Source organism: Polistes canadensis, unplaced genomic scaffold (assembly GCF_001313835.1).
Source record: "Polistes canadensis isolate GaletaPanama2010 unplaced genomic scaffold, ASM131383v1 scaffold_188, whole genome shotgun sequence".
Taxonomy (NCBI): domain Eukaryota; kingdom Metazoa; phylum Arthropoda; class Insecta; order Hymenoptera; family Vespidae; genus Polistes; species Polistes canadensis.
In genome coordinates this window covers 147,189-170,805 of record NW_014569735.1, presented here as the reverse complement: position 1 = coordinate 170,805, position 23,617 = coordinate 147,189, and the positions used below count along the sequence as shown (strand labels likewise).

At 31.8% G+C, this 23,617-nt stretch overlaps 1 protein-coding gene across 3 annotated transcripts in view; it reads right to left on the bottom strand.

The window, feature by feature from the left end:
* LOC106789520 (rap1 GTPase-activating protein 1) overlaps positions 1-23,617 on the bottom strand; it is a 104,565-nt gene that overhangs the window by 71,442 nt on the left and 9,506 nt on the right. Inside the window, exons 1-2 of one of the 3 annotated variants that reach the window (XM_014753803.1) lie at positions 20,576-22,738; positions 20,224-20,382 (exon numbers count right to left, since the gene is read on the bottom strand). The exons of 1 other annotated variant lie outside the window; for it this stretch is intronic. In XM_014753803.1, coding sequence (XP_014609289.1) covers positions 20,224-20,264 — 41 coding nt within the window. In that variant the 5' untranslated portion in view covers positions 20,265-20,382; positions 20,576-22,738. Of the gene's footprint in view, positions 1-20,223; positions 20,383-20,575; positions 22,739-23,617 lie in introns of those variants that run through there. One more of the 3 variants, XM_014753804.1, reaches the window with a different exon arrangement.

Genomic DNA, 23,617 nt, shown 5'->3' with positions numbered 1-23,617 from the left:
ATAATATATACTTTAAAATAAACGAGAGATAATCTATATGGTGTATATTTCTCTTATTAGTTTGAAAAATATTCTTTTCTATTTATAAATAAACAAAATAATAAGAAATATCATTTATATATCCATCCACAACACGCATTATAATATATAATTATAGTTGAGAAAATGGGAGATATGAAAAGTTAAGTGGGATCCTAAAAAAAGGACCTGAGAGAATCGTTGGTTTGCAAGCTCGAAGAGAAACTTGGAGAGGACAGGGCTGCTTGATGATTGGAGAAGGTACGCGCATGCCATACGGACGGTCCAGTTCTATGAGAATCCCTCTCTAGGGTCGATTTTTTTCTCTCTCTCTCTCTCTCTCTCTCTGTCTATCTGTATGTTTCTCTGTTTCTATATCTCTATCTCTCTTACCCTTTCCTCTACGAGTCAATCTACCTATCTACCTACCTATCAACCTACCTATCTACCTACCTACCTACTCACCTACTCGCAACAACCAGTACATAGCTATGCTTGTCCGAGTTGTTACTCCTGGCTGCTATGCGTCTATCCATTCACTTGAGAGAAGCTGTCCCGTTTCTGCGGTAACTACTCTCCCATCTCGTAACATGAGTTCACTACCCAAATGAACGACTAGGATAATAACGAGAAAGAAATAGTGATGGAAAACTGAAGAAGTTTGGATATATACAAAAAAAAAACTAAACTAGGACAAATTTGTTGAACGTTAAATCGAACGTATTAATACTTAACGAAGTGTAGATGTTTTGTGTTTCGAATATTATAAATAGTTAAAACAAAAAAGTATTTGATTACATGTGATAATATAAAGTTGCTTAGGAAAAAAAAATGTATTGTAAATGTTAAGTATAGTTTAAATGTATGACTTTGAAAAAGAAAAAAATTTATATTGACTCGTGAACAATAACGATCGAGTTGCTAATGAAGTCCCAAAAAAAAGGGACGAAACGTTCAACTTGTTCGAAAATAAATCGTTCATAAAGATTTAATAATCGTCCAAATTCTCTGTGATACATATTTTAATATTATAATTCTGGACAAGATTAACGATAAATTAAATGAAAAATACAATTAAAAATGTATGTCCACTTAAAGAGAAAAAAAGAAACGCTTAACTTTAAATATTAAGTTGCTGAAAAAATCCCAATAAAGGGACGAAACGTTCAACTTATTAAAATTAAGTTCTACTTCTTTTTTTCATATCCAAATTCCCTATGATACCTTCTTAATAATAATAATGTTAAATCGGACGCGTCCTTGTTATTTATAATTGTTACGTTGTCTATCTTCTTTCGGGATTTACCAAACGGATTGTTCATCGATGAGTAAGAACAACGTAAAAGATACATTGATGATCATCGAGAAATCACGGATGTGTGTTATGTGTGAATCATGGAAATAATAGGTTTTCAAGAAAGTAGTCTTTTCTAATACGTTTTAACGTATTTTATAGACTTTGCTAATTCTTTTAACGAATAAGTGGGTGTACGCGAATGAAATTGACTAGTATTGTGGGCGATAGGAAGTATTGTATCTGTAATACCCATTAACATGATAATTAGATTCATTGTACTTACGCGATCTCCATTCATACCACGTACACCTTAGAATTGAATCTTGTATATACGTTTTTATGTATATATATCTTGTTTCTCGTTGTGTGCGTGAGTCCGTGTATATGTGATACATACTTTTTAATAGAAATAGATATTTAATGATTTTTAAAGAGATTTTTTATTGATATAAATTCGAATCAGAAGTAAGGGGGGGGGGGAAAAAAACAAATAGAAACGATACACCACATTTCTACCCTTGTTTCTTCTTCATCTAAAAGGGAAGAGGGTGGTGAGGGAGGGGGGGAACGAAATGAAAGGGACAGAAAGAAAGGGAAGAGTATAGTAGGAAGTAAGAAAAAAAAAGAAAACAAATGGGCAGACTACCTACCCTACGGTTTAACTTATTCGTGATGACTGTTCCGTCCGTCGTTTTGACAGCCCTTGACGAATTTTGACGCGAGCTAACCGGCTTGCAAGAGCAAACCGTCACGAATGCGAGAAATGGAATTCCATCGAAGCGAAAGAGTAAAAGAGAAAAGTAGAAAGGGTGACCAAGGGTGGTGGAACACCCTTAGACCGAATCACAATCGATATAATAATGCAAGCTACACTCGATAGTTCGTCAGAGTTACGTTTGAGTTACTTAAGTACATAACGTTCTTGATACACATTATATAAGGTACCCTTTATTACACACATGTACTTTGATTTTGTTTCTATTTAAATTACGTGCCAAAAAGTGTCGTTCTACTTCCATTTTGTTTGTTTTTTTTTCTTTCTCTAAAATACAATTATTACATCAGACAAAGTATTAAATAAATTGACAATGAATTGAAAAAATGTATATTCTATTTTTCTTTTTGATATTATAAATATTATTTTTATTATGGAAATTTGTATTTACAAATAATATACGAGAATTCAATTGCATTCGAATCATTGTCTCCTTTCTTTCGGCACGCATAAATATTATTGACGAGTAAAAAATTACAATTACAACGTAATAATACAAAACAAAAAAAAAATAAATTTGAAAAATGAATTTTATTTGTAATATTTTCGTTATAAAAAGAATGTTTTGTATTTATTATTAAAATTTGTATTTACAAAAATAAATAAACGATAAATCTGTCGGTAATGATATACAATAAAATTTAGTTGCATTAAAATTCGAGATACACCATACATACACTTTCCCTTTTGGCACGCATAGATATCATCGATGAAGAAACGCAGCGTACGTAATGCAACGTATGCTTGCTTAGGTTCCACGCAAATCGGCGCGTAAGGAAAATCCCGCTCAAAGGATCCGGTTCATTGAATCGGCCGAACGGTAGATACGTTCAATATATATGTATCTATCTATCTATCTATCTATCTATCTATTTATCTATCTATCTAGTATCAAATCCGTCGAGTATCGAACGTGTACAAATCTCATATATTTTTTTTAAATCACGTGTTATGTTATTTTAAAAGGCCGTCGTACTTACTGGGATCCGCTGCCGCTATTGAAACCGATTAATTTTTCTATCAATAAAAGAGAAAAAGAGATAAAGATAGATAGAGAGAGAGAGAGAGAGAGAGAGAGAGAGAAAGAAAGATAGACAAAATGCATATGTTGCACGCGTTCACGCAAAGAAAAATAAAAGCGATCGGGTAGTACGCGTGTGCTTTAGAAACAGGGTCATAAAAGGTCAGGGGTGGGGGGGTGGGAAGAGTATGAGTATAAAAAAAAAAAAGAGGGGAGAAGGTAAAGGTAGAAGAGGGGTTGAAGGAAGGAGAAGGGTATTTCATAGAAACCTGCTGCAACGAGGGTACCTAATTCTGTGCTTTTATCTCAGCTTACATTCACACATGTAGACATGCCGATATTGTATATTAAAAACGTATAGGATTCGTAGTATCATCGTGTGGACAGTAAAGAGACAGGAGAATGATGTGCGGATGATAGTAAATGCATCGAGTTATTAATGATGACGATGGTTCAGATATTCTCGTAAAAGATTTTTCAAACGAGTGTCAGTAATATTTTTCAAAATCTCTTTTTTTCTTTCTATCCCTCCCCCATTTATTTTTTTTTTTGGCTTCACTAACTCTACCTTTTCTATCCTCCCCATTTTATGCCCATTCGTTTCTATTATTTTTCTTTTTTTTCTATACCCCTGAAATGACACACCACCGATCCCCCCCCATGCAGTATGGTTAAAGTTCATACTCGAAAGAATCATTTTTCCGCTCGGTTTTCTTTTTATAGGCGGATGGATAATTTTGTACCTTTCAAGGGTTACGACGAATGTTCCTATTGTGCTTTGTAGAAAAATCGATGAAACCCAGGAAATAACTCGAATTCTTCTGCAAACTGTGGAAACGAATGCGTATATCTACTATAATGTGTACCTAAATGGAATACTGTAACGCGATATGATTATGTAATGTTGAATAGATTGGAAAGTTAGATGTGTGTTGTAGAGTTCATTGAACGATAAAGACAAACTTTTTATTACTGATTTATTTCATATATTTCTTTTATTATATCACTTTTGTTTTTTTTTTAACTTAAGTTAGAGTTTAATTGTAGGTAACTTAGTGTTGTACGCTTAAAAAAATATTGATCAAACTCTCGTACTAATTATCCTTCGTATCAACTCAACAAACGAGGGTCAATTCGTCCAACGAGAAAGACGTCACGTCACGCTGGTACACGTCATGCGTATATATTTTTCTTTTTTTTTTTACTCTTCGAGACTATTCCCGCAACTTCCGGGATGTTCTTTCCGGTAAATCGTGTTGAGGGTGACGTCACCCGTAAATCGAGCAATCTTCCTTTTTTTATTTTTTTCTTTCTTTCTATCTCACTCTCACTCTTACTCTCACTCTATTTCTTTCTCTTTCTTTTTTTTACCTTGTTACTTCATTCCTTCACACGTCTTTTCTAACCGAAAAATAAATAAATTAAGATGAAGATATATATACGGTCTTGTGTTTTACAAGCCAGGAAACGGAAATGAATTGTTAAAAATAATTATAAAATGTGAACAAAAGAGAGAGAAGATATATTTCTTTTGATTTTATTTATTTTGAACATATAATAATTAAAATAAATCTAGTCATATAATTTAGCAGACACAGGTGTCTCTAGATATTTCTAGTTCTTTGTTTCTATAACTATACGTAATTCGATCGATACAAAACTGGCCGATCGTTCTCTTGTTCATGCACACGTGTTACCATTTATATAAGAGACAATTTTCTTTTTCCTTTTTCCACACGATAAAATGACTATACTCTCGTATCACGATGCAGATAAAATCACAAGAGTGTCCAATTTAATGTGTCGGTTGAAGAGAGACGATAATTTAAACGAACGGTGTTGGAGGAAACTTTATTTTATTTCTTTTATAAACAAATAACTACATTTATATTACTTCCTATTCCGAATGGTTCGAAACTTTGATAATAATCCTTTCTCTTTCATATAAAGTAAAGGACAGAATAAAAGATGTATTTTTTCTTCTTCTTCTTCTACTTATTTCTATTTCTGTTTCTATTTCAGTTTCAGTTTCAGATTCAGCTGCAGCATATTTCAGTCGTTGTCACGGTCCGAACATGCACGAAACACAGCGTGACTCACGCGAATGAGATCGTTAACAACATTGCCAGTATTCTATGAAATGTACACTGACGTAGTTTGCCTGAGCACGAACAATAATAATCCCTTGACACCACCCGCAAGTCAGACACATCGAAAGCTTTTTTTTTTCCCTCTCTTTATCTCGTTCTCTCATTCCCTGTTACGATCATTTAAGCCAATAAAAATATTTCACGAGAGAAAACAAAAAAAATGTGGTACGGAAAAATCAATCAATTATGAAAATTCCTGATTAAACGTTAACGTCAACAATATTAATAATTCGGAATTAAAATTTTATCGTTTTTCTTTTTTTTTTGTTTACATTAAAACTAGAGCCCCGGAGCAAGTACGTGGAGAATTTTTTTAATCAATTTCGAAAGAACAAACATTTAAAATTCATAAAAAACAGAACTTCGTTCTATTTCTTTTTTATTTGTTTGACATCGAAAAAGAGCAAGGCGAAAAGAAATGATAACAATTTGTAAGATCTCAACGAAAAAAAAAAAAAAATTAATAAAAACATGAACATTCAGAGAAATTCACGGAACAATATTATCTTCTATTTTATTAATACATTGGCAAGAGAGCTTGGTGGCAAAGAGACCAGAGAAAAAATATAAATGAAAATAAAAAAAAAAAGTAAAACCGAAAAATGTGTTGTGAAAAAAAAAATCTAATAAAAATCAGTAACCGTCGAAATAAAAAGAAGAAAATATTGAACGTTGAAAATCCGAATTAACAGAACAGAATTTTGTCTACGATTTCTTTTTATGCCCTTTTTTTTGACAAGGGATGCATATCAAAGAAAATATATGTAACGTATAACAGAAACGAACATAAATAAGTAAGCAAGTAAGTAAGCAAGTAAGTAAGCAAGCAAGTATATAAGTATAGTTTAAATACGTATGCTAGTGGAACGAACGTACGGGGGTGGGGGCGGGTACCTCTATGGAATTATCTAACCGCGATTTTCTCCGTCCTTACTTTCATCTTAGACTGGTTCTACAGTTTTTGCAATACGCGTGCGCTAACTCACAAGAGCGCAACGTTTACCGATTATCTTTCTCGACACGCTTTGACTATACGCACTTTTCTACGTTTCTATTTTTAATTTCTATCTCTTTCTCTCGCTACTATCACTCCAAACGCTAATTCTTTGAAGAAAGATAGAAAGAGAGAGAGAGAGATTACCATCAAGGTGGATTTCCTTTTAAAAAATTACCCGTCGAGGACTCTCTCGCGTATACATACATAACCCAAGTACACCTTTCAATTTCGTAGAATCAACGGAAACTTCTTTCTTTCTTTATGGTATTTCGTTTATGGACATAATGTTTAAGGTTTTTTTTTTTTCGTATAAACATTGTCAATGTATTTTACGCTTGAAAATAAGACCAAAAAATTTGTTATATAAATATAAGTCATTTAATATTGTAAAATTGTTTAAATGTGTTCGTTTCAAAATGTTGGCCCTATTACGCGAATAAAATATTTGACATCGTTGTAGTAGTATGCTGTTTACGACATATCGAATTTCTAATTCATTTTTACATCCATAATTTGTTTTACGATATCCATCCAATTTTAACTATCTCACGTCAGTTGCATAAAACTTTATATGTTTCCAGTATTCTCCACAAATCAAAATCTATTGGAGTAATGTCGAGTGACCTACTAGTTAGACGCGGCTAGAAACTCTATTGTTCAAAGAAGAATACGTTAAATCACATCAGGATAGTAAAACACATAAACAGAATCGTTAAATAACATCCTTAAATAATATATTTAGACAGTTTTACAATTAGTTTGATAACTTTTGAATAAAGCTTTTAATGACTTATGTTTATATAACATTTTCTCTTATTTTTGAACACAACGTTTGCACGACAAAATCTCAGACACTCTGTATGTATATACCTATGTATGTATGTATGTATCTATCTATATACATGGTTTAAATTTCGAACAAACTCGTGTTCAAACTTCGACTCACAGTATTATCGATGTTTGACAATGTCAGCTGAAAGAACCTTTCGGTCCTTTCTACGATTAATTATCCGTAACAAGGAAATGGTATCGTTCAATTTTATCGATAAAGAAAGAAAGAGATAAATCGTACTGTGATTTCCAATTTCGAATTGATCCCGCGGGATTAAGTGACGAATGTAAGATAACGCTTAGGATTCTTTAATTAAAGATCACAAAAACGAAGTAAGAAGAATACTGAAGAAGAAAGATAGAATAATGGCGAAAGGAGAGTTTTTAAATGCTTTAAGATAAAATAAGGAAAAAGATTGAATGTGACCTCATTCGGTACTTTGATCGTATATAAAATTTATTTAAAAGATAAAACAAAATATTATAGCCATAAATGTATATGTGTGTTCTAATGGTATAAAATAAATGAAGTTTAGGATACATACGACAATTCGAATAATATATATATATATACGAAAATAAACGTAAGAAGATCCGTTGATTGAGTATATGTACAAGCAAATAAGTGAACATACTACTAGCAGTCACGTGATTTGAGTGATTAGTATAAAGAGGACATCAATCGATCTATCAGCAATGATCGATCTATGAAGTTTCATCGAACGGTACATCTGTTCATTCCGGTCTATCTTATAGAAAAATATAGATATAATATTATAGCAAATTTTCGCAACACAATAATATATCTCGTCTCGTAGAAAATGTTCAAACGCATAACGTCAGTTAGGTACTAACCAACCAACAAACTAACCAACCAACCAACTAACTCATAAAATATCGTCTCGCGTTGATCGGTTATAAATTATTTCGTGTTTTCCAGTGTAACGGTTGGTTAAAATGAATGATTAATATTATTCAAAGGCCGATTAATCAGTAACCGAGCATTCAATGTTAGTATTCTAATTAGCCTTTTTACCCCTTAAGGAAGGACAGCACGAGTGCGAAATAAACGAGCCGAACTACGATAAGCAAACAATACGTTTCTTCGTGTGCTCGTAAATTAATTCCTAAGCGGGATCACGTGCTCTCTCTCTCTTTCTCTTTCTCTCTCTCACTTTCTCTCGTGCACGCGTACTCAAGCAATGTGTACAGTTTATAAGCGGGGAACGTAAACCGGTGTCGTACCTAATAATTGATAACCCGAGCGAAACGATTTGTTCGAAAGGGGTCGTTACGATCTACCAACGATCGTATCGCTCTAGTCACGAAAAACACCTCTCTCTCTCACTCTCTCTCTCTCTCTCTCTTTCTCTTTTTCACTCTTTCTTACCTCTTCCTATACTTATACTTCTTCTTCTTCTTCATTTTTATTTTCTTCTTTTTCTACCTCTTCTTATTCTCCTTTTTCTTCTTCTTCTTCTTCTTCCTTTACTCGAGGCAAAGTGATTGCTTATATAAATTTGTCAGGAACGATAGAGCAAGTTCTTGGAATCGTTTTCGTACCTTGGCTCCCTCCCTCCCCCATCATTTTATTTCAATTCTCACCACGGCATCTCGTTTCGAGTATATTCTACCAATCGCGATAATAATTTCTTCATATTTTTAAAGATTCGTTAGATTTGTTATCTTTTTGAAATCATTTTTCTTTATAATTCGATTGGATAAAATTTAATAAATGGGGAAAAATTGTGTTGGAAAATATATTTCTAATATAATCTTATTCTTAAAATATCAATGAAATATATAAGTCCCTTTTATATTATCATTTTTATATTATAGTTGCGTATCAAGAAGAAAAGTAAAAGAGAAGATTACAATTTTCAAGAAATCTGATCGAGAAAGGAAGAAAGGAAGAAAGGAAGAAGCTTATAAGAGAATGAATAACGGATATTTTATGAAGATTATAAAAGGAAAAAGGATGTCTCCCCCCTCCCTCCCTCCCCCCACCCCCCCTTTAGATTTGATACGAACAAAAAATAAAAAGGAAAAGAAAATAAAATAGACACAAAACGACCGGATGTCTAACACCTTTTTCCATCTTCCACGAGCTCGTCCTTTCGTTTGTACCTAGCAAGCGTGGCAGGTCTAACAGGTACCTCTCTCTCTTTCCCCCACTCCTTTTCTATGATCCTTTAAAAAGAGAATTTAAGACCTGCAAAATACACGAGAAGGATTACTCCTATGAAAAGCTTGTTGCGCTCGATCATGACGGTTAAGTTTCGTTTGAATGAGAAAAAGTAAGACGAGAAGCGTGCACAAGACACGGTGGGCGTGTATGAAAATAATCGTCGCAGGGAGCACGATCGCGTGTGGGCCGCCTTTAATGTTCACCAAGGGAGATCACCAAGTAGACCCTTTTTTCTCTATCTCTCTCTCTCTCTCTCTCTCTCTCTTTTTCTTCTTGGACGGCCCTTTCGAACGACGGTTGACGAGCGGACCGCTAAAGAACTCTCTCTCTCTCTCTCTCTCTCTCTCTCTCTTTTTCTTTCTTTCTTTCTTTCTTTCTTTCTTTCTTTCTTTCTTTCTTTCTTTCTTTCTTTCTTTCTTTCTTTCTTTCTTTTCTTTTTTTTTCTTGTTTCTACATCCGCGCCTCCTCGACATTGCAAATTATGCGTAAGGGGATCGTGCTGAGATCATCATATTAAAGAACATCCGAGAAATATATATAAAGAGAGAAAGAGAGAGAGAGAGAGAGAAGTATATGAGATCATTATCTGCGACAGATTAGACGTTTCCTTATGTATAACGTATTTAACGTATTTTCAAAGTGGTATCAAGTTGTCAATACGACTAGCTAGCTAGTTAGCTAGTTAGCTAGTCTTATTAACACTAGATTTACGGTACTTGTCAATCTAACGGCTCTCATATTTTTCATTCGAGATATGATCGATATTAATTTTTCTTTTTATCAATAATTCAGATTGATTTCTTCGATATTATATTATATATAAAAACTATTTTCAAATTTGTTTTTTAATATACTCGTTTATATATGATGAATGGCAATGCTAATAGTTATACCTGTCTATTTTGATAAAAATCGAATATTCAATGTATATTGATGTAATTTGTCGATTTATTTTATCCGACTTAATACTATTAGTCACAAAGTTCTGTTTTGTTTTTTTATTTATTAATCAATAAATTAGATATTTATTTGATCTTATATTCGTATTGTATTTAATAATATTTATATAAAATTTCATTTTACTAACGTCAATATTATTTAATATCAATAATATCAAATATTATACAACGATTCATTAACGAAAACATGTGTGTTCTCAATTTCCGCGTGTGACGATGTAATTTGTCAATTAATTTTATCGGATGTAATAATAAACGTAATTAACGAAACTCATCATCAATTAGACGCATTTCATATTTCAAAATTAATGTCAGAGAAATTATATATATAAAAAACAAAAACATTATTTGTTAAATATATAATAATATAATTCTTGTGAATATTTAAAATAAAAAATATCGTACAAAAATATATCAGTCTCATAAAAAAAAACAAACAAAAAAAAATGAAATTCATTTCATATGTACGAAAGAAAAATTAGAAAAATTTGCCTTTGCAATTGCTAAACAAATAATAAAGAAAAATTTCAAGATAAATAAGATAATAAAAATATGAAAATATATATTATAGTAAAAACGCGTAAATAAATAATAAATAGGCTTCTATTCGAATAGACTCTTCTTCTCTCGTTAGAACTTTGTAACGTAAGATTGGAAGAATTTCGAAGAACGCGCTCGGTCGTGCATGAATATTTGAGAGAGAGAGAGAGAGAGAGAGGAGCATTCTTCTATTCTATTCTATTCTTTTCCTTGTGCATTTCCAGAGCCGTGCGTTTATGTTCGTGCATTCATATGCATGCCGAGTATGCGCTTGGTTACGAGGAACCAATGATGTTTTCTGAAGAAGAAACTGTCTGCCAAGTACGATGTACTTTTTTTGTCCTTCCTATTTTACCTTTTCTACAATTCCATTAGATTTTCCTCTAATCATCACGCATCATTCAACGAGAATTAAACATTAAAGTTGACGTGTGTATGAACTCGATGGTGCTCGATATTCATTCAAGATGATTATACAATGAACGAACCGATGATACGGCATTTTATCGTCTGATGTATAATCGAAAATTAACCTGTATCTTTTTATTTTATTAACGTCATTCAGATTGACATGTTGAAATATATCGCTTATACACAATTTTCATAATGGTAGATCGATGAGTTAACAATTTATTATTACTGATTATTATTACCATCACTATCACTTTTTATCTCTCTTGCTCTCATTCCATTTCTCTTTGTAATATAATTTGAATTTTTGTTTTTAATATATAATTTTTATACTATTATACCTATCACACACACACACACACAGACACACACATACACGAAAGATAATATTTAATATTAAATAGGTTATTTATAGAATCCAATCATACGCGAAGAGAATAACGAGATATATATTGAAAGTATAGCAATAGTTATCGATTAACAACACAGTGAGTACCTACCGATATAGAATTACACCCTTATCAAATGCACGTTTATAATTACATTGACGCTCTCATTAAGGTCGATCGCAAAAGGGCTTCCCTTTGGACATATATCGCCCAATGGTGTAATTAGTTATAATTTCGATCTCGAATCACGATGAAGGGGGAGAATCGATTAGTATACTCCACACACATGATGATAATAAACATTGGTATGATCATTATTTGACGGCTATTAAAATGAAACGAATTTAATTAGAAAAAAAAAAAAAAAAAAAGAAGAAAAGAAATTGAAACAAACATGAAAAAATTAGAAAGATAGAAATGAAATGACAAGAATCGATTGGAAAGATTACAATTTCGATTATTTTTCTATCATCGTGTTGTCATTTGAAACGTTCTGTACACCTACCTAGGTGTACACGTAGGTAGTACCGAACGTACTTATGCGAACCGGACAACCTTGCCGTCAAGTATCGCTTCCACGAATACCAAACGTTCCCGTATACTCACAACCGACGCAACGAGAAAACGAAGAGAGAGAGAGAGAAAGAGATAGGTGTAATGATAAAAGAGTGAGAGAAAAAAAAAAGAAAAGGGGGAAACAATATTTTGCACGATCTGACCAGACGAAAACGATTTCTTCGAAATTTTTGTTCAATTGACCAACCTCGACGACCACCACCATGATACGATGATATTATGTATATATATATTTTCCCCATGTAAAATTATTTTATTATATCTTTCGCCTTTCTTCTCACCGAGTCATTTGCTGAGATTCATTTTTATACGATTTTTCTTTTTCTTTTCTTTTTTTTGTTGTCTTTTTGGCAAAAATTACTGTTTACACTTTTTTTTTTTTTATATACTATGAAATTGAAGCTATCGAGCGTGACCCAAAGAGAAATTTGATCAACGTTGCAATAAAAAGTTTGCACGACGTTGCTAACTAGCGTTATTCTTTGCGAAAATAATTTTTCCTTTTTTTTTTTTTTGCTTTTTATCTAACACGATAAAACGGTACACGCGTAGTATGTGAGTAAAAGAGAGAGAGAGAGAGAGAGAAAGTAATTTCCTCCGGAAGAGTTCCGGACAATTTATATTTTTTCTACCAACCAAACTAGTTTCACCTATTTTTCTACCTTGATTTTTTTTTACTTTTTTTTTTTTTTAAATCTAAACGCAGACTACGCGAATGATCAAAGGAAACGTTTTTTCCTCTTATTAAATCTTTTATTATTTCTTTGTGTACGTCATGTTTTGTTTTTATTAACTAGATTTCAGATTTATTATTTATATTATTGTAGTACGATTGGAATTTTTTTGTCGAATAAAATGTGACTCAGAAATGATTATAATAATGAAATTTCTTGAGCCGGCGTGAGTTTCCGTTCACGTATGTGGAACGTAGCCTCGTTATTAAAATACGATCATTATAAATTCTCATCGAGTACTAACTAAGATCCATTTGGACAAAAAGGACACTCCTTTTTTTATTCTTATCTACATTTCCTAGAGATTAATTAACAAATTGAGAAAAAAGAAAGAACGAAATTAAAATGCGGGCCGTTAGTTGGACAACATAAATCAAATTTCACATTTCATTTGATTCAAAACGAAGAAAAATGAACAAACAAGATAAAGTATTTTTAAATGATAACAAAACGACAATTTAATTTTGTAATCCTGTAAAATAATGAAAAAAATGCAATGTATTGTTAATAAAGATTTGTTTAAGAATAATTAACAAACTTGTTGACAATTAGTTTAACACAAATTGGTCATCTGTCTTTCATCGTCAACGACAGTGAGAATTTAAGAAATATATATAATTAATAAACAATTAATTTACATATTCAATATAAAATATATAGAAAATAAATCTCTCAACTGTTTATGAACAAATCCACTTTTGATTTGATAACAAATTAATAGAAAAAAAGAGAACTTAATCTTATACATGTAAACGAACAATAATAATTAATAATAAATAATTAATATAACAATGTTAAAAAATATTAAAAAACGAAAAATATTCTTACTAGATAAGCGTTAAATCCGACTTGTTTACCATAGGACTGCCGAACTGTAACTGTCTCAAATTTTTACATGTGTCTTAAAGAAAAAAAACTAAACATACATATGTATAGAAGTATGAATAAACATAGTCCGATTTTGAAAAGGTCGGTGACTGTTTCCGACATATATATATATATATACATATATATTTATATTAAATATTTATAAAGTATGATATATAAATAATTTCTATTTTTGTCTCATCCTATATTAATATAAATGTAAAAAGGAAAATCTACTCCGAGGGTAGTATTGATAATATTCACAATTTATTTATTCATATAAGGGAAATTAATTTATATATACATATATATATAAAAAAATCATTGACGTTTCACACGGAGCTCGATCATTCAGAGTGTATTTCGCACCTTTTAATGAAGTACACAACACGCGATTCATCGAAGGAGAAGGAGGAGAAGAGGGAGGGAGGGGGTGGGGGCGTGGGAGGAGGCGGAAGCTGACTCGTCAGAGTCGATTGCATTTACGACAGAGGAAACGCATAAATTCTTGCGTAATTAGATCGCGTCAAGCTTGAATATGCGTGTACCACGTTGATAAAACTAACACGTTTCTCTTCTTTAACTTATAACAAATCTTTTATTTTTCTCTATTTCTATTTCTATTTCTATTTCTATTTCTATTTCTCGTTCTCTCTCTCTCTTTCTCTTTTGTCTTTGTTTTTATTCTTTCTGATTGATGATGCAAGATATTCGACGATGACCCGATGCTTACCATTTTTGTACGACCTTGATTGATTCTTTAACAGGCAAACAAATCGCAAATTCTCTCCTCGGTTACACGAGACCTACTAAAAAAGGGAAACTTACGTAGGTGCAAGCAATTCTACTTTCTATGATTTATTCTCTTTTTTCAATCATTCGATTACTTATGTTCACGATATAATAATAATAATAATAATAACGTCGAGATTATGATATATGATTTAACGAGATAAAGTTTTCCTAATAAAATCATTAAGAAACTTCGATAAGCATTAATGGAAAAGATCATTTAAATTAACTCAATTTATCTTTTTACAATTTATAAATCATTTTCATGACGTATATATATATATATATATTTTATAAATTTGATTGCCTTATCTCCGGTGGATAATAAAAAGTTTGAAAAACAACAATCAATTCAATAAATTCGTTAAAATTCAATGACACCGTTTTGAAATATATAAACGAACGCTAGGGGGAACTTTTATCTCGACTATTTCAGATTGCATTTAACAAAAATAAAAAAATAGAAATACGCGAGAAGTTATACTGTGTAACGATTCAAACGTATCTCGCATGGAATCCCTCGAAACGATATTCCGTTTGCGAGTCGATTCACACGATATAAATCGTTTCCCGGAATAAATAGATAAAAAGATTCGAAAACGAATCATTCGTGGATAAGATTACACTTTCAAAAGCTTTTCCTTCCATTCCCTATTTCTCTTTCTCTATATTTTATATATGAATAAATCTTCGGTATTAATTTAATTCAATAAAATTTACTTTCACACTTTTTATAATTATTATTTATTATTTACAAAATATATTAATATATTAACTATGCATTTCGTTTATATAGTTTTATCAATGGGAAAACATTCAATGAGTCACAGGAGTATTCACATATTTCTACTGTTAATTTAAAACAAATAATATTTTCATATAATATAATATTTTGTAATTCTTATTTACTGAAACATATTTCAGGATTATAAAACTTTTCAATTGATATAAATTTGTTTGCTAAAGAAAGAATTTTATTATAAAAAAGTCTCATATGATATGCTCAATTTTGTTCAAAAGTATTACAAGATACAAATAAGGGCTAATGAAATATTACTTACATAAATAATAATTGTATTTTTATTATATCTTATACGCGTAGGTACAAATACTCTTGTAAGACCAATTTTCATTAGCATATCAATTTAAGAAAAAATTATATTTCTCTACAAATAAAATGTTCTTCTGCAAAATAAAATTTATATCAATTTGAAAATTGAATAATATAATAAAATAGGTTTCTGTGTATAAGAATTGTGAAACTTTGTGCACTATATAAGTAAATATGAATTATTTAAAATTTACAATAGGAGCGGATACGAATACTCCTCCCCCTGTGACTCATTCAATTATATGTTATTCATCGCTTATATGTAAAAAAAATAAAAATCTTTAATTATAAATAATATTTCTCTGTGTCGAAAAAAAAAAGAAAAATAACGAGACGTTCACACACATATATTGGATCATTAAAATACTAAAAGTCGATATAACGAATAAATAGTTTTAATTGAAGAATCTATTTTGGTTGTTGTATGAATAAGATGAATTTTAGATTCGTCCCAATGAATATTATAAACCCATTTAAATTTCGGATCCTTTTTTTAACTTTATGTATATCAAAAGAACACTTTGTAATCATTGAAAAGAAGATAAATAAGTCGATTTAAAAATTGAAGAAAAAGGAAAAGAAAATATAAGGTTAACAAAAAAATGTTCTTAATCATACGAAGTATTAATTACGGAACACACAACTCGGTGGAGAATGGAGCTTGTTTGGCGTATGTAAATCTTTGGGGCTACGATTACGTATTCCGCTTCTCTTTGAATATGAATGACATTATTATCGTTTCTCCTTGCTCTTTTATTAAGACCGAGAAACCGTTAGTCACGTATGTAAATCGGTTCGAGTGCGCATGTCGAAAAGTGTTGGAAATGGATAATTACTGGACGAAGGAAAGACGAGACAACGAAACACTATACCGATATAAGTGTATCTTTTTCTTTTTTTATGGTTCCGTGACATGTTTCATGTCCTTGTGCTACAATTCTCTCTCTCTCTTTCTTTCTTTTTTTATTTTCTTTTTTTAAGTTAGTCATTAAACAAAAAAAAATGGACCTTCGTATTTATAAGAAAGTAAATATTTTCTTAATTGTTCTCTTTATATGTGTGTGTGTGTGTAATTTTTTTGTCTCGACCGGAATCTAAAATCGAAATAACAATCTTGAAATGATAATTTATTTTCCCTCGAACATAGATGATGATGATGATGATGATGATGATGATGATCAAATTGAAACATTGATTAATTTCAATTCCAATCACCGTCATCGAAATTATTTCTAATTCTCGGAATCCTAATCAAGGAGACTCATTCTCGTGGTAAACCACTAGCACAACGACACGCATCGATTCAATTCTCGAGCGAATTCACCGTCACTAATTTTCACATTAACACGTTGGATACCATGAATGGCTTTTGCGTTATTGCACATTCATTGGTGACATTTATAAAAGCACAAAAACTGATTAATGAACAAAACAAATCGTTAAATAATATAATATAATATAAAATACAACGTCATAAGAGTATAATATATATATATATATACATTATTAATTAAAATGTGTATTTTTTTGTTATGTGTTTTAATAGATATCCAAGAAATTTCTCTAGAGTAAATATATTCCCTATAGTAATAAATGACCCTTGAGACAACAAAACAGTCCAATGGACTATCCAAAGATGAAATGTTTCGATACGCAACAATATAACCTATTATTCCAATTAATTGACCAATTGCAAATAAAAAAAAAAAAGTGGAATTCACTTGAAGGTAATATATTCTCTCGAGAATAAAAAAAATGGTGTTCATCACGCCACGTGACACGATGGCCCACGATATGAATAATTGCGTTATATATGATAATTAAGTATCAGCTGATAGATATTACGAAGTATTTTACGATAACGTTTCATTTGACATAAAATAACCATTACACCATAAATGGAAAGTTCGACGTGGGCTACCGGTGGCCTACGCGGTATTCAACTTGTTAGATTTGCGGTTACCTTCCTCTCTCTTTCTCTCTCTCTCTCTCTCTCTTTTTTCTCTTTCTGTTTCATGTCAGCTTCCTTTCGTAACTTCCTGCGGAACGGCGAGTTAAACCGAACAAATATCTGCGAGTGACACACAGTTAAACAAACGTGTCTCATATTACCGAGAATTGAAATTGTTTGGAAGCTCGAGAATGTAACGGATAAACTTAAAATTTTCTAAAAATTTATATGATTGTATATTAGACAGCTAGCGTAACAAATACTGCTAGCTAGCTTACTTTAGAAAAATTTCACCGAGTGAAACCGACTTCATAAGCTACGAATCAGCGTCGACCTCTTTTGATCCTCAACGCGTAATTCGTACGCTTCTTAACTGTTATTTCGAATAAATAATATTCTTATCGATCGTTATTATCGATTTATGATCCAAGACTATGACAATTAGAATTTAATACGCGAACCAAAATTAATATCTTCCATATGTCTTTTTTTTTTGTTTTAAAACTCGTAAATGATTATAATCGAATGATTTATTGATATTATATCTTGTCACTTGTTACTTATAATTTTAATTCTATTTTAATTGATCGTTCTAATCGATTTATATAAATTATCTTTATAAAAAATCTGTAGATATTATTTTATCTTTACGTTCGATCGATTAAGATCTTGTTATTTATTCATTAAAATTGTAATACTAATAGAATAGATTCGTTTTAATCGATTTATGAGAATAAAGTTGAAGAGACTGGAAATAAAATGATCTTTGACAAAGATTTATCTTCATTTTTCTATTTTCTTTTCTCTTTTATTTGTTTAATATTGTTTTTAATCTTACCACTCTTACCCAAAGGTAAATCCTATCATTATCCACAATTACAATTCTTTCCTAGTATTTAATTACTATCCGAGGTAGTTCGATTATTGTCAGAGTTAATTAATATGTCATCGATAAAGAAGAGATTACCTTTGTTTCAAAGAAGAGACTCGAAGAAAAGTAAGAAAGAAAAAAGTAAAAGAAAAGAGAGAAAAGATATGCGTGTGTGTGTGTGTGTGTTTATGTGTATGTAGGTGTATAAGGGACACATTTTTTAAAATTAACTCACAAAGTGAGAGCACTCACATCAGAGAAATGTTTCTAGCTCTGTTTCAAATTGTATCTACGTCAAGGCGCCTTGGTGTCCCGCGTGTCGTTTTATGCACCGACCGGAAAAGAATATCGGTCTTGTTCTCTCGCTCGCTTTCTCGGTCGACGTTCATTAGTATTCCGAACGATGCGTTTCTAGTGGCCACCAAGAATGATGTTGTCAGAGAATATAAGAAAGATATATATATATATATATATATACGTATACATAAAAGTACGATTCGCGAGTTAAATGGCCTACCCAATCATAATTTTATTCCGTATGCAAATCCATCGAAAGGTTACCTTAAAAGCAACCTAGTGCCAAAAAAGAAAATGAAGAAGAAGAAGAAGAAAATGACTGAAAAAAAAAAAAAAAATACTCTGGTCACGAAAGCGAGGAACACAATTTCATACTCACTTTCCATCCCTTCTTACAAAACTATGCTATATATATATATATATATATATATATATATATAAATTATTTCGATAGACTCATTCTATATATATATATATATACTTTCATGTATAAGAATAATAAATTGAAGTAGGTCGTCGTTTGTTGAATCTCGAAGGATTATAATCAGTAGAAGAGGATTCTTATAGAAGAGAAACATATGTACGAATCTCTCTCTCTCTCTCTCTATTGTATATTTCTTTTATGTAGGTGTATATATATGTATGTCAAAAATGAAAATAATGATCGAATGGCCTCGAAAAAAAAAGAAAAAAAAAAGAAAGATAAATAAATAAATAAATGAATGAATGACCTCGATGGAAATCGTAAAAAGAAATTTCTTTCGAGAAATTTACGAATCATCGAACGGTAGAATCCCAAAAGGGGATACGCGTTACGCGCCGATAGAAATGAGTAAGGAAAAAGCAGAGCATAAAAGTCTCGAAGGAGGGTACGCTATGTTGTTTCGTGTCGATAAGAGAAAGAGAAGGATAGAGAGAGAGAAGAGGAGGAGGAGGAGGAGGAGGAGGAGTTTAAAGAAGGAGAAAAAAGAAGCAAAGTAGAACGTCCCTCTTTTCGAGTCGCAACTCATCGCTAACTCGTGCTTATTTCGCGTTACCATCGTGTGCTGTTGTTATTCTTAATAAATCAGATTCCACTGTCTGCTCTTCTATCAAGGGAGCATCGATTAAAACGTTTTACAATCTTCCACCTAAGAGAAAGAGAAAGATAAAGATAAAGAGAGTAATTTTGATCGAACGACCAGCTGCGTCTGCGTTGAAATATCGTTGACACGATAATTACGATCCTTTATCTTCTCATCGATTTAAAACGACGAATCTTCTTCAATGAATCGAAACTAAACGCGATGTTAATTCCCTTTTTATCAAGGATCACTTAATTTGCCAAACAAAAAAGCTTATTTTACGTACGACAACTTTGACATATTATTAAAAAATAAATAATAAACACGTAATTATATTTAATAAATTGATCTAAAAATTCAATGTTCATTTGTAATATAACTTACCCAGTATCACCTATGTAATCCAACATACGTATCTTCAACATCTCGAACGATATTAGAACTATATATCCAAACGTGTGTCTGTATATATATTTATATATGTTTTTGTACTATGCACTAGAGTATTTTGATCGACTGGTGGTCGTGATGGTGATGGTCCCTCTGGAGAAGGTAAAATCGATTTTTATTTCAAATTCTATATAACTCAAGGCCTCAACAAAGTTTCTTTTTATATCACCGATGATTAAAGTTGAGTCTAATAGGAGAAATCAAACGGTACAACGTCCCCAATGCGATGTGCACGCGCGAATCGAGTTTGGAATCGAAAAGGTGCTTAGCACTTAACGTGACTCACGTATGTGATAGGAGAAAATTCAATGTGTTAGGTTTTCTCTCCTTCTTCTTCTTCTTCTTCTTCTTCAACTTCGTACGTTCACGATGATAACGCGTTATCAAAAACGAAGAATAGTCTTTTTCATCATACAGTTTTTCTTATCTCTACTATGAATTTCGGCTTATTACTTTTCCTTAATCCAAGACTTGGGTAAGAGGAAGAAGAAGAGGAAGAGGAAGAGGAAGAGGAAGAGGAGGAGGTGATGGAGGTGAAGGTGGAAATAGTAGTAGTAGACGGTAGGCGGATCAGCCAGCATTTCGCGGCTTCCTTTTCAAGTTCGACGCCCTCTACCTATCTCACTCTCTTAGCAATCTTACTATGCAATCTTACTACTACTTACTTACTTACTTACCTACCTACTACTACTACTACTACTACTTCGTGTCAGAATTTCGTAGTCCTAATTCAAGAAATAACGTTATCCACATCCCTTTCTCAATTTCCTAGTTCTCTTGGTGTAATTTAACGATACGCTCTTCTTTAACTATAAATAAGTTATCTACAAATTTGTACATCCCGTTTGCAACGGAATATATATCCAATTATCGTTCGTCACTCCTTAAAAAGGATGATGACGATGATGATGACGATGATACGATCTTCTTTTTTATTTGAAATCTATTTATCGTTTAATTTCATTTGATTTATTTGTTCCCATATAAAATCCACGATCTGAAGAGGAAACGGGGTGGGTTGGGGGAGTGGAGGGGGGTTTGTGATGGAATAAGTTCATCGTTCGAGAACGTTGCTGCGGCTCATTACGTCTTTCGTCGAATCGTGTCCTGTCTTTCGATTAAAACTGTTGGCCATCCAAGCTTGAGATACATCGGTATACCGTTATCGTTTGCGATCGATTAACTCCCCAGATGCATTTCTTCGATGGTATAGCGGAAAATAGTACTATACAGTCGGCAAACGATCGCGGAAGAGAATAAGCTTTTTCGCGCGGGCTTTGCTTTGCTTTAGTTTGCTGTTGCTCGTTTACTACTCGATCTCAAGATCCACATGGGAAATCTGGACCATCGTGTCTCTCCCTCATTTTGCTCTTTATCTCTATCCTTATCTTTTTCTTTTTCTTTTTCTATCTTTCTTTATTCCTTCTTGCACCGTTTAACTTCCTCTTTCCTTTTCTTCTTCTTCTTCTTTTTCTTTTTCTTCTTTAAAGAGGAGTCTCCTTATCGAAAGAGTCCAAACAAGTTCTCCTTTCTCAATGAGAAGAAGAGTCGATGATGTCGAGTAGTAGTAGTAGTAGTAGTAGTAGTAATAGACAATTTTTGCCTTTCATCGATTTTCCTCGTCACTCGAATGACTACGACTACTATCTATCTCTCATTCTCTCTTTATTTAATCAACTTTTTGTCCTACTTCTATCTCCCTTTTTCTTTCTTTTTATCGATCGCGATTCTTCACGCGTGTATATCTTTTACCATCAATAGGAGACTAACATTTCCGTTTAGAATCGTACAGTTAACTGTCACTGTTAATCGTCGATCGTTAACTGCTAACGATAAAACGTTTTTTTTTTTTCTTATAAAAAGAGAAAGATAAGATATTAAAAAAAAACAAAAACAACATAAACGGGGAGTCTCCTTTATACGATCATACGTATCTGAATTCTGATTTGTCGTTGTTATCCTTGTTTCTACGTAAGGTTTTTAATTGTAATTTCTTATTCTCCAATGTTTCTTTTAAAGAATGAATATTTACAAAAAAAATGTGTTTTAAATCTGCTGCTACTGCTACTGCTGATCGAAAGCGAACTCGATCATTGATTGCGAACACCGAGAAAGATAGAACACGACGTGACGACGCATCCAAGTGGCGGAGGACTGTTTTAGTGCTTGCCTGCTCGATGCATCGCCACTGCCACTCGCTTCTTCCACCACTCTTTTTTATTTTCCTCTCTCTCTCTCTTTCTTTCTACATGGATCCTCCTCCTCCTCCTCCTCAACCACCTTCACCTCCTTTTCCACCTTCACGTTCACCTCCAACGATCGTGTTGAGAGCACGCTCGCGAGACGAGTGGAGGGGCCCTCTCGTGCGTGCGTACGCGCGAAACACGAGCCCTCTACGAGGAGTACCTTTTTTCTTTTTATTTTTTTTTTTTTTTAATTTTTTACCTTCTTCTTACTCCTTTCTTCTTTCTTTTTTTCTTTCTTTTTTTCTTTCTCTCTCGATCGATCCCCTGCCCTGAATAATCTTTCGGGAAAATAGAAAATCATTCCTTCCATAATTCGCAGTAATCTTGGAATATATATCATTAGAAATTTGCACAATTTTTATTTTTTTTTTTTTTTTTTCATATTAAAGTATGAATAATTTATTTGTCGAATTATTTTCATTACAGAATGAAATTGATGTGATCTCTATTTTAAATAAATTTCTTCTATCGAAGATCTTAAAATAATATCTTTTGAAATATTCGATTAGAATTATTATTATTAGTTATATCGTTTTTTTACTTGAAATATAATATATTTTTGTGTATTCTTATAATGATTGATTTATAATTCATTATTTTGTATATTAAAATAAGAAATTAAAATTAAATAGAAATTAGTTTTGAAGAATTATTCTTTTGGTGTCAAAGATGTTAAAAGACACCTTTTGATTGAAATAGGTATATACAAAATTGTGATAGAAATAAGTGTTAAGTTTATTGTCGCATCAATTACTCGATCATTAGCGATCGGAATATATATTCAATTATTTATAATATTTTAGTTATATTATATTGGTTTCTTTAACCTTTCAGTACTGAATACTTTTAGCTGAAGTGTTTTCTAAGGAAGGAATAATTTATTATTAGTGCAACTGGTTTCATTGATTGATATTATTAACCTCCCCAAATCTAATAATAAATTATATTTAATAATTAAAGTTTTTTTGTTTGTAAACCAACATTACATTATTTTACATTCATATTGACAAACACGTATATGAGTCGATAGAACAAGCTGGCAACTTTTGGCAACATAAAACATAAGTTTTATGACGTCTTCG